This window comes from Formica exsecta, unplaced genomic scaffold, assembly GCF_003651465.1.
Source record: "Formica exsecta isolate Colony F162 unplaced genomic scaffold, ASM365146v1 scaffold138, whole genome shotgun sequence".
Taxonomy (NCBI): domain Eukaryota; kingdom Metazoa; phylum Arthropoda; class Insecta; order Hymenoptera; family Formicidae; genus Formica; species Formica exsecta.
The window spans coordinates 359772-372927 of NW_021848711.1; the positions used below are offsets into that span (position 1 = coordinate 359772).

The 13156-nt window shown below is 33.8% G+C and overlaps 1 protein-coding gene across 1 annotated transcript in view; it reads right to left on the bottom strand.

Moving 5' to 3' along the window:
• Window positions 1-13156, bottom strand: part of LOC115246052 (nesprin-1) — a 100748-nt gene that overhangs the window by 7304 nt on the left and 80288 nt on the right. The window contains exons 48-52 of the mRNA XM_029824638.1: window positions 12727-13026; window positions 11208-12164; window positions 4866-5168; window positions 1485-1742; window positions 1-423 (exon numbers count right to left, since the gene is read on the bottom strand). Coding sequence (XP_029680498.1) covers window positions 1-423; window positions 1485-1742; window positions 4866-5168; window positions 11208-12164; window positions 12727-13026 — 2241 coding nt within the window. The remainder of the gene's footprint in view (window positions 424-1484; window positions 1743-4865; window positions 5169-11207; window positions 12165-12726; window positions 13027-13156) is intronic.

The following is a 13156-nucleotide window of genomic DNA, read 5'->3' on the forward strand; positions in this document are numbered from 1 at the left end:
TGATCTGTCACGCTCTTTCTCTTGCCGTACCGTTAAAATGACATTCTGCTGCTCAGGTAGAAGTTTCCGATGAATCTCGCAGAGATTCCGATGTTCCGACAGACCGTTGTAGTCACTTGGCACGCCGGTCGACAGGAAGTCCTGCACATGTGTCAGATATTCCTCCCAGAGTTTCAGCGCGGCGATTACGTCTTGCGAGCGAATCAATCGCGTCGACAAACGATGATACTGTTGGAAGGTTTCTTGAAACACACGCTGCCATAATTGGATCACTTCGACCACTGACGGTTCTTGTACAGACATATCTAACGCGCGATCCTTGATGAATTGAAGCTGCGGTTCAGTTCGAGTTAAAGCGAGAAGATGGTTCCGCAGCACTGTCAGCTGCTCGTTAGATTCGCCTTGACCCACCGTCATTAGATTCTGAAAATTGACGGATAAACTCTTCTGTTTACGATTGTTGACTGGAGACGGGTTCTTAAAAAATAGATAAAAAAGTAAAAGAAAAAAAGATGTGAATAAATATGATGTACGCATTGAATCTGCGAATTTTCGGCAATAAATTTTGGTAACATAACGCGATTTATGCTACTCGTTAAGCATAGTTTTAACAATTTCAAAGGAATTATGATTTAATAATGCGACACATTCTCTTTGCAAGTATATAATCGCTTTTATATACCGATCAACGTTGACAATGAACGCTATGAGTTCGCATTGAAAAATGTAACTCGACGCGACATCAGTTCTCAAGTTCGAAAGTTTCGGCCAACGCTATGTACACGGGCGTTGCAGCCATTCAGCTGTTGCAGATTTCGTGACTGATGTAATTGCCACCACGGGTTAAGCCCTTCGGCCTTGACATAACAAATTGTTTCGGAACTACTGCGATTAAAATATAAACGCGCGTGCGAAGCGATGATCGAGGTTGTGCCAAGCACCAAGAACTGACGGACGCGTTAATACATCAGACTAAAGCGGCCTAACGCCGCGGGTCTAACTATCACTTTCTAAGTACCGGGAAATGTGTACATCGATCCTTGAAAAATATTTTAATTGTGAGATATTTGAGGAAGGTCTTGTTCTCCAAGGTTTTGAATTCGTTTACTCGTACATGTATAATAGAATATACTGGGATAATTAACTAACGCCCTGGATACACCCCCTCGTAAAAATTTTGTAAAATTATATTATTATATACGTATGGAATCAAAAATTAAGATCTCTTTCGTTCCTTATAATTTAGCAAATTCGCTATTCTCTTTTTCTTTATAATTCTATATAATTCTATATAATTTTTCTATTCTAATTTTTCTCTTCTTACATTAAAAGCAGAAAAATTATAATTTTCTTGAATTTTTATACACATATATCATTATAACACTTATAATTATTAAATGTCTCATGTTATAACGAATGGAAGAGATTTGATTGACATATGATTAGACAGAAGCAAGAGCAGCATGATCGAAGGAGGCACATACCTGTTGGACCGAGTCTAGAAAATTTTTCGTCTGACATAGATCACCACGGGCAAGTTCCTGATTGAGAACATGAGCATCTACCGTATCCGCGAGAGTCGACAAGGTTTCCCGAACATCCTCGAGTCGTTGACCGAGCGCTTCGACTTCGCAGTGAAGCGGTCCATCAGCGTTCAGACCTACGTCTGAAGCAATCTGTGCTACTAGACCGCGCAATTCCGCCAGTCTCTCCTTGTGTTCCGCCAGTGTCTCCTCGCAAATCTGAAATAAATTTAAAATTCAACTCAAGGTTTAACACGCCTGCGTATTAATTTATATATATAGTTATATATGACATATAATTAATAACATTAAGTAAAGAAATTAATACGGTTCTCATGTGAAACATAATTTAAATTCTTTGGCCAGACGCGAATAGTTTTTTAGGAACGTAAGTTTTAAGGAATTTATGCCGGTTGAGGAGATACAGTTATTATTAAATATATATGAAAGCAAAATGAGAAATATCGAGATGTGGGGTCTGACTAATTCAGTTGTAACAACAGTCGCTCGGTGAGCGAAAGACTCGGGTTTGATTCCCGAGTTAGCGTTTTCGTTCCGATATTTTTTTAACCTAAATTCTTTAGGTTCCCTATTTAATTACTTCGTATTGCAGTGAGAAAAATTTGTGCCCCATTGCACAACTATTCAGTTTTAAAAAAATTAATTTTTAATTGACATTTACTGCCATCCGCGTCTCTTTCTCTCTGTGATTCTTACTTTCTGACCGGGGAATTTAAAATATAATTATTATCAATTTTTGTATATTAATATATTAATTATTATAAACTTAATCGTGTAGAAATTTCTCCGGCCGGCTCAAGATGTAATCAAGCGAGATAGATTGAGAATGAATGTAGAGTTATTCTACAGAAAACATGTGTTTATTTTTTTTATCGGTATTTATAGACACATGTAGTGTGTATTCATTATTTCTCTTCCATATGGGAATAAAGTTTACTATAAAGACGCTATTCTGCATTTTCCTGAAATCTATCACTATATATGTATTTTATCTTTATTGAGAAATGATTATTTCAGAAATAATTATTAAAACAAAAAATACCTTCTTTAATGCATTTTTCATGATTCATGCAAAAACATCACTTAGTCAACGTTAAGATATACTCAAATGACTAAAAAAAATTCTTTCTTTTTATCTCAGTGATTAAATGAATTAATGGTCGCAAGATACGTCTAATATTATCAGCAATGAGACAAGATTTTCATATTCGCATAAGCGCCTTTATGAAATGCATTTATTTCGACAGATGTGACATACGTTAATTTATTCCGCAATATGCAAAGGATAGATTTTTTTAATTCCATTCATAATCATGGATATTTTGTAGTATTTCATTCTCAACATATCAAATTTGAATAACAGCTTTTCTAACAGATTTGTCAAAAGCTAATGTTGAAAATAAAATAATATTTTTGCAATTAATCTTTTATGAAAGATTCTGATAAATTTTGATGACATATAATTTTTTTTATCAAAAATTATTATTTATGAAATCTGTAAAGCAAATATTTTTAAATTTAATTTTTTGATTATTAAATGAATAATAAATTTACAATTTTTATGTTCTTATTATACAATCATTCGTATCACACAATCTTTGAATTATTCGAAATTTTCGTGTAATATTAATATTAAAATATGAAAAGTCTACGCATACTTTTAAGAAATTTTTAATTAAAATTTAATCTGATCCAGTTTGTTTTTCCCTTTTATACAATTGTTCTTATGTCATTGCGATAGGAGCGACAATGGAAATATGGACTCGATGGCAATACGCGCGCGATTTTCGCAGCACTAAAGTTATTTCTGTCACATTGTTATATTCGGCAGGAATCTCCGGTCTGTCGCGGACAATCATGACTTTTCATAGCTTTCATTATTTCCCTATCAGCCTGTCATTGCCTTACCTTTATTTCTTCCGGCGTGCACATGTCTTTAATCCAGGTTGTCACTCATGCTTTCTGCTTTTTGATGCGCGATCTTATAAAATAATGCTCCAAAACCAGATGTACACGTGCGCCGCTATACAGTTTCCCGTCTTCTGAACACATGGTCCAAATTGTCGATGCGTATTCGTAAACACGCATACACTGTCATACCCACATGCACATATACACACATTGACACATCATGGACGCGCATCTGCTCTCACGTTCTCTGGCATGCTTAACAAATACGGCGGGAGTATTTAAAAATCGTCACGATAAGGCGGTACGATAACAGAAGCGTGCGTTCGCGACGAGATAAATGAATATTTTGAAGAAGCGTATCGAGAGTGTAGCTGGATGCTGTAAACGCTGCAACGCCCTGAATCAGACTGGCGTAGTCTCCGAGGGATCGATGCGCACGTCCGTATGGCTCACCCTCTTGCCCCCTATTCTCTCAACGACCTACCCTTGGCTAGCCAATATGTCTGTGTATATGAGTGAACGTGAGCGAGGAATGATGATGATGATGAGTCAACCTCTACTCTTGTTCGTCCCTTTTTTATGTACCACGGTGGCGTTATATAGCATACAGTAGCGATATAATACTATGTGCGCGCGCGTAATAAAGAATGACATTACGCGTTTCTTCATTCGAGGGATGATAATCTGTTTATCGTGAAAAAAAATAGTTTTTTTCAGATATATTGAGATGCGCATAAGATACGAATTGTAAAAACGTTAAATATTTTTTAATATATATAACATTTAAATATATATAATATCTTGTTGACGAGAAAATAAATTGCATTGGCTCAAAGATCAACAAGATAAACAAAAAATATTTATATAAGAATCGGTTTTATCATTACTATATACTATATGCGGCTCGTACTATTTAAAATGTACGTAATATTAAAATGAATCAGCATTTAAGTATAAACGCAGAAAGTTGTTATTGTCTCAGCTGCGAAATTATTTGTCAAGTATCTTAGTTATCGGGTACACTTGATTAACAGCTATTGCTTAACTGCTCTCGCAGATATGTCCTAAGTCAGCATTCATTTCTTTCATAATTATTCATTAAATATAAAATATAAAAATGCGTGTATAATTGCACTTATCATTTGTCAAAACATCCTACATATATATATATAAGCATCAATAATTTTCGATATAAGTATTTGAAAAAGAAGGGTTTTCGAAAGTGATTAACGAAACTACGTTTTTCAATTAATCTAAATGGAATTTACTTAAACTGTTTATTAGCATTAGCAAATTTTCTTATGTATCTTTCGTTTCCGGAAGACTTTTGAAGATAAGCTAATCTCAAAATAAGTGCTCCTCATGTTTAATTTATGACAGTGGCAAAAAGTCTAGGTCAGCATCACTTACCTTGACCTGCTTGACTGCTTCCTCCGGTGGCAAGTTTACCACACTGTTCATTTGAGTGTCTACCCAGGCCTTCACCGCGGCACTAGAGTCCCTGTATTGTTGCCAGAGCCTGCACGCGTGTTGATATCGGGTGCAAAGGGCGCTTAATTCGGTTCTTGTATCTTCCCAAGCCTGTACGGCTTCATTTACTATGGCATCGACTCTGTCGCGGACTTCAACGGCGCAGCTCTCCCGCAGAGGCTCGGCAACAGTACGTAATTCGTCAATGAGAACTTCTCGGGCGCCCAAATCACCGTTTAAACCCTGTCATTTAGAAAAAAAAACAGGAAAGAGTATGTTTAATATTTGCAAATATTGACACAAGTATTAGAAATTAAATTGATGCTCTAATTTTAATGAGATTAAACAAAAAAAAAAACATAAGAACAAAATGGTAGAATTAATATAAATGTCAAAATTAAAAAATGTTTTGATATCTAAACAATTTTTGTATATATTTTGAATTTTTCATTCTTGATTATAGATTCGTATCCAATGAGAAATCCTTCAGTTTGAATAAATATAATTAATAACTATTTAGTAAAATTTTCAATGAGATCTAAATCATAATTTTTTTCGTAATAGACCCCATATGACAGATTAATAATAAATTTGTCAAAAATATTTTGCTATTAATTTTCAAATCTTATAGGACGTTACGTATAAGATTGATAGAAATAGAACTTATTTATATAATCCATTTTTTTCACACTATTCGTATATTTCGAGAAGAAAAGTAAAAATTATATTTTGTCTACTAAAAGCTTTGCGTGGCAGACAATTCAAAGAAAATATAGGCATGTGGGTTCTGCTTTAAAACTCGCTATAAATAAATTGGCGACATACCGCAACACCTCAAACCATATATGCGCACGGGATGTCTCGACGCTTACATGAATTCGGTCAGAACGTGGTCGAAATAATTCTATGTCGCGTATATTTGAGTTCGTTCACCTCTCCACGAATTTTCCAAAACAGATCATACGTGGAAACTGTGTCTTGCGTCAAATAGAAATTTTTATCAAATATAACAAATCTATGACGCCAAAAAATATTTTTCGTAAATTTTTTAAAATAATTCATTCGTAAATAAATAAATTATGCTAGCCATTTATGATTCATATTTTATTGCGCCTTGTTTGCTCCTGTACATTATATGTAAAACTAAATTTTTACAACTAATATTAATTGATAATTTATGTTACTTTTCTGACTTTCTGCAATTCTGGCAAGACACGGAGATAAACCGGTAGCCAATATTAGAAAAGAAAATCATATGTTCGGGTAGCGATAACACGAAACGTGGGCTTTTCCATGTGCTATAGTTTGCATACCCACCGTATCATCGTTATACCATTCATGATTTTAGTCGTTTATCTTTTTTGTAATTATTTTTAAAATAGATTAGAGAAAGCGCTAGAACTGATACACGCGTCATATCTATTGGATTAAACAAAATAAAATTTTCAAATGTATTTATCTATGAAGATGCGTACATTACTGTCAATTGTGCGTATATTACAACAGTCACGAAGATCATTTTATTACTGGAGGATATTACAAAAAAATTACATCTTATGCATTTACATCATTAATCAATTAAAGTGATTCTATCTCAAAAAGTCAAGAAACTTTACTTTATGTTTCACATTGCAATTAAATGACGTTACAGTTAATTATATACAATTATAATGCATCATTGCAACACAATCTTTGCATCATATATACATATTGTTTTAATATTAATTTATTTTCCGAAGAAAGAAAAAAATTGAATGAAGCTTTTATATAGAATTAGCATATAATTAATTCCGTTTAATATGATGTCTTCTTTATCGTGTTGATTATATCTATCTGTGTTGATCGTTTATAATGTTAATTGATCATATAAGGGGAGAAATAGGTAATGTACACAGATTTCGCTCAACTTTAAATATGTTTTAGTATTAACCCGCCATTAATTCATGGACAAGTGGCACGACTCAATATTCAAGCATTCGCGAAAAATTTGCATCGAAAGTTTCTCGTGCGTCTTCTGTATAAACCCTGTCATTTAGAAAAAAAAAACAGGAAAGAGTATGTTTAATATTTGCAAATATTGACACAAGTATTAGAAATTAAATTGATGCTCTAATTTTAATGAGATTAAACAAAAAAAAAACATAAGAACAAAATGGTAGAATTAATATAAATGTCAAAATTAAAAAATGTTTTGATATCTAAACAATTTTTGTATATATTTTGAATTTTTCATTCTTGATTATAGATTCGTATCCAATGAGAAATCCTTCAGTTTGAATAAATATAATTAATAACTATTTAGTAAAATTTTCAATGAGATCTAAATCATAATTTTTTCGTAATAGACCCCATATGACAGATTAATAATAAATTTGTCAAAAATATTTTGCTATTAATTTTCAAATCTTATAGGACGTTACGTATAAGATTGATAGAAATAGAACTTATTTATATAATCCATTTTTTTCACACTATTCGTATATTTCGAGAAGAAAAGTAAAAATTATATTTTGTCTACTAAAAGCTTTGCGTGGCAGACAATTCAAAGAAAATATAGGCATGTGGGTTCTGCTTTAAAACTCGCTATAAATAAATTGGCGACATACCGCAACACCTCAAACCATATATGCGCACGGGATGTCTCGACGCTTACATGAATTCGGTCAGAACGTGGTCGAAATAATTCTATGTCGCGTATATTTGAGTTCGTTCACCTCTCCACGAATTTTCCAAAACAGATCATACGTGGAAACTGTGTCTTGCGTCAAATAGAAATTTTTATCAAATATAACAAATCTATGACGCCAAAAAATATTTTTCGTAAATTTTTTAAAATAATTCATTCGTAAATAAATAAATTATGCTAGCCATTTATGATTCATATTTTATTGCGCCTTGTTTGCTCCTGTACATTATATGTAAAACTAAATTTTTACAACTAATATTAATTGATAATTTATGTTACTTTTCTGACTTTCTGCAATTCTGGCAAGACACGGAGATAAACCGGTAGCCAATATTAGAAAAGAAAATCATATGTTCGGGTAGCGATAACACGAAACGTGGGCTTTTCCATGTGCTATAGTTTGCATACCCACCGTATCATCGTTATACCATTCATGATTTTAGTCGTTTATCTTTTTTGTAATTATTTTAAAAATAGATTAGAGAAAGCGCTAGAACTGATACACGCGTCATATCTATTGGATTAAACAAAATAAAATTTTCAAATGTATTTATCTATGAAGATGCGTACATTACTGTCAATTGTGCGTATATTACAACAGTCACGAAGATCATTTTATTACTGGAGGATATTACAAAAAAATTACATCTTATGCATTTACATCATTAATCAATTAAAGTGATTCTATCTCAAAAAGTCAAGAAACTTTACTTTATGTTTCACATTGCAATTAAATGACGTTACAGTTAATTATATACAATTATAATGCATCATTGCAACACAATCTTTGCATCATATATACATATTGTTTTAATATTAATTTATTTTCCGAAGAAAGAAAAAAATTGAATGAAGCTTTTATATAGAATTAGCATATAATTAATTCCGTTTAATATGATGTCTTCTTTATCGTGTTGATTATATCTATCTGTGTTGATCGTTTATAATGTTAATTGATCATATAAGGGGAGAAATAGGTAATGTACACAGATTTCGCTCAACTTTAAATATGTTTTAGTTTTATTAATTAACCCGCCATTAATTCATGGACAAGTGGCACGACTCAATATTCAAGCATTCGCGAAAAATTTGCATCGAAAGTTTCTCGTGCGTCTTCTGTACCAAATTCGCGAATGAGGTTGGCAGATAGCGAGAGTAGCGCAGCGGATAAGGCGATGGATTAGAATACTGTACGTTTGAGTCCTGCTTTTTCCAATTTTTTTTTCACGTAAATTTTTACAAAATGTTCATTTAGGTGCACGCATGTGGAGCAAAAAAATTATTATCTTATGGTTATTAAATTTAATGCTAATAATTTAAATTTAATATTTTACACTCACATACTTTAACGCCTGCAACCATACAAATAATATCGATTCGCAATTCAATTAAAAACTCTAAAATACACACAATTTCCTTAACAATTTTTCCAGAATAATTTCTGCACTAGTTACTATACGACACGTTATAAACTGACTCGGCTGTTCAACTGACAATGAAATGAATCAAATGATCAAATTTAAAGCAAGGGCTACCAGTTCCTACCCTAAATCTCCTAGATAGAAAATAACGGTTTTTGCAGGTAACGGGTACAACTGCATTATAATCGAGTCCCCGGCAACAGAAAATCTGTCATGTAAGAAAACATTGACTGGTCATATAATATAATGTAAAAATAAAATTTCCTTTACAGAATTTTTAAATTTAAAAATAACTCTGGAGTTTTTAATTAGTGGGGGGTTAGTCCTGAAACATATTTAAAGTTGAGCAAAATCCGTGTGTACACTACCTGGTCCTCCCCTCGATAGACATATTGTGATAAACATGTAATTTTACGTGATCACGAGAAATCATGATAATAATTATATATTTAATGCAATTGTCTTTTTTTCAGGTCGACGAAATAGAGATTCACAAGTTATGCATGCACATACATATTCTTTGTTTTATGTACATTATTTTGTTACAGGCAACCTGTTGTTTGTAACGACTGCACGTCTATAATGTATGCTGATTTAATACTTATTATACATTGATGTGGATAAAGGTGTATAGGTTTGCTTTATATGTTTCATGCCGCGATGCATGAATAACGCAACGATATTGCGTACAAAAAAAGAACGGATGCGATGATCGAATGAAAATAGATTCTTACGAAATTATTTTCTCGCATGCATTCATATGTGGAGAATAATCGACTATTCTCGGAACGAAATATTAACAAAAATCATGAACGTGATTTGCCAAAAAATCAATAAAAGTAGTCGACAAGGATTTTACCGAGTTTTTTCAATGATAAGAACGATAAGATTGTCTTGCAAACAACTGGGCCCATTCATGCAAACCTCGAAATAAGCATATATATCGTAAGAATGATATATACAATGATAATTTATGAAGAAGAAAAACACACATGTGTAATAAATAATTCTTCTCTTATGCAAATTTTTATAGAGATTATTAGCCACGCACATTTTAAAAAACAGCAGCATTTATATCAGTCTCGCACAAATGTATATATGTACATACATCCGGTCTTTGCTTTTGCAGATAGTGCATAAATGCGTTTATTTTGCGGCGATGAAGCGTTTAAATAAAAATCACCATTTGGTCTATCAAGCACGGGAAGGAAATTGATATACGCTACGGTATCTTTGATTATATAAAAATGCAGTCAGTTTCAATTATCACATTACATTTTCACATTATATCTGTTGTTGATATTGTTGAAAACACCTTGAGTCATCAAAAACGTTACATTGAATCGTCACTATAAAACGGCGCGTTTTTTTAACTCCAACAATTCTGGCATCATATCAATTTTCTGCAGAAATGCAACTCCGGAAATCCTGTTCCGACTATTCTTCGTGCAGTCTGACCGTTCTAGCACGTAACGCGGAACGGAAACGTTCTGTGTCATTCAGGAAAACACTCGCTATCTACGACATTACCTTGAAGCTATTTATTGTACTTCTTCTTCGTCATAAAGTTTTAACTTAGATGGAAAATTTCGCGAGTTTGTGAAGAACTGCGAGGTCTCATTCGAGCGACTTGCAAATGATACGCGTTTATCTGCCGCTACGACCGAGCGATAATACAGGTCAAAATACCCAACAACACGCTTTGAAATATATTTATACGGGTCCGCAGAGATATTCTCGGCTGCGACGTAAACGTGACCATGGATCTAGCGGTACTGATAGCCGCCGCGGCGATAACGCGGCTCTCAAGCTTGAACGAGTGAGAGCGAGAAGGCGACGCCTGCGCGTAACGCGTATACTCTTGTATTTGTAGATTTGTTAATTAACGTTTGATAAATCATGAAATTATAACGAGAAGAATTTAATTGACTATCTATAAGCCTCAAGAAAAATTATTCGAAAATTTAGAAATTGGTCCTAATTCGTGTTGTTTAATTTGATGCTTTTGATTAAATAGCGTTCATTCGTTTGCAGCAAATGAAAAATATATTACATTGATATTTTATAAAAAAATTATAAGATGCTAATGATTTTATTGATCGATTTCTCAATGTGGTAAGCAAATCACATCGCTTTACTGTTACATTATAGAATGTAGAAAAATGTATGACTTACCTCGAGTCGCTCGGTAGCCTTTAGTAATCTCTCGTAATCGACAGAGCCTTGGACGGTTAATAGCTCCATCATATAATCCGCTTCCTGAACAGATTGTTGCACTATTTCCAACTGCTTTTCGAATCGTCGCCACAACTCCAATCTGTTCGTCAGTAATGAAAGCAGACGCGTGCATCTCGATTCGAGTTCGGTGTGTACATCCTGTATGTTGGACAAGTCTCTTTCTATGCCTACCGGCGATACTGTTACTCTCATCGAAGTCGGCAAATGATGCAGCATTTGTCTTAACGCCATTAGATCTTGCCAGAGAATTACCAACTCATCTGCGACTGATTGACATTGATTCACAGCCGCGGCCACCAAGTCACTTTCTTGTTTTTCGCTGCTCTCGCATTGATCCAGTATTGTCGACAATCTTTTGTAGGCCTTCCTAAAGCGACTTAATCCACGTTGAAGAAGTTGAATTTTTTCTCTGAGTAGTTGCGCCGAATCTAGCTCTTCGTTTATCTGTCCCTCTATACAACAAGCCGATGATAACAAGAATCCGATTCTTTCGCTTTCTGCTGCTGGTAAAAGACCCAAGCGACCTATTTCATCTTGAATTAAAGAGATTCTGTCGAATAGAACAGTGAGTCTCTCGATATACAAGTCGAGTTCTTCTTTCGTCTTTAATACTCCATAAAAACTATTGATAGTCGTTCGTAATTCGTTCAGTTCCTTTTCGAATAGCTTCAGTTTCTCGTTCGATGAGATCTCCTCCGAGAAAATGCTGCGGGTGACGTCCATCTGGATTTTGTTGATTTTATTGCTGATCTCGTTCCAACGATCTTGCAATTCGTAATGAAATTGTCGCTGTAATATTTCGTCTGATAAAGGTATAATTCCCAAAGCTTGCTCAAAGCAATTGTCTGCTTCATTACGCATGTTGTTGTGAACTTCATATTGTGCCTTCAATTCCTGCAAGCGTAATAACGTTGACACAACATTTTTCAAATATAATTTTAATTTGGAGACCGAATTTGATTTCTAGCACGAAAGTATAAAGTTTTCTTTAAAAAACGAGGTTGATCTTTATATCTTCTCTACATTTAAATTTATAGAAAAAATTATTAATATCAGATTATCTCTTTTTTAAAATTCAATTTTGTCTAAAGCATTTTTTTGATGTCACCGATTTAAAGATATTCACGCGTGCATTATTTAAAAAGAGATATCCTACGTATATATTTGTATGTATATTATATGTATAAATATAGAGATTGTTTTGTATTAAAATTCTCAGATAAAAATGCTTGATAAAAATGATAATAACGATTACGTAAGATTTTCGTTTTCCCATTTTAATCGTGCTAAAAATACGCCTCTCGAACATGTGCCTCCGATGGCATGAGGCCAAATGCGTTGGAAAAACGTGACCCAAATGCACGTGCGGATACAGCCCACCAATAGATATTTTTGCTGGATTATCGTATTATAAATACATTTTACAAGATTCCAGAAAAAGATCGAAAGTGCTTACCCAGAACTGACGCATGGAACTTCCTGAGGGATCGCGTAACATGGCAAGCTCCTTCTCAGCCATTGTCATCCATTGTTCCACACGGCTCATCAATGTTTCTTGATTGTTCCAAATCTCTCTGAAGGCCAGTAGCCTTCTCAAGGAGGACTCAATGTTGTCTTGCAGTTTTACGATCACGTCTAAAATTTCACCGTAATGATCTTCGGGATCCTCGATATTGATGAGATCACGGAGACTACATGCCACGTCGAATAATTGAATTAAACGTGCACGATGGGTTGCTACGTCTGATGATAGAGACTGAAACGTAACAAATTAACAAATCGTTAAAGTTAAATGTGATAGTTTATGTGATAATTAGACTGTATAGATTTTGTCAGTATCGCGAGAGAATAATGCCTTCTGTAATTAGAATATGGCTGGCTAAGCG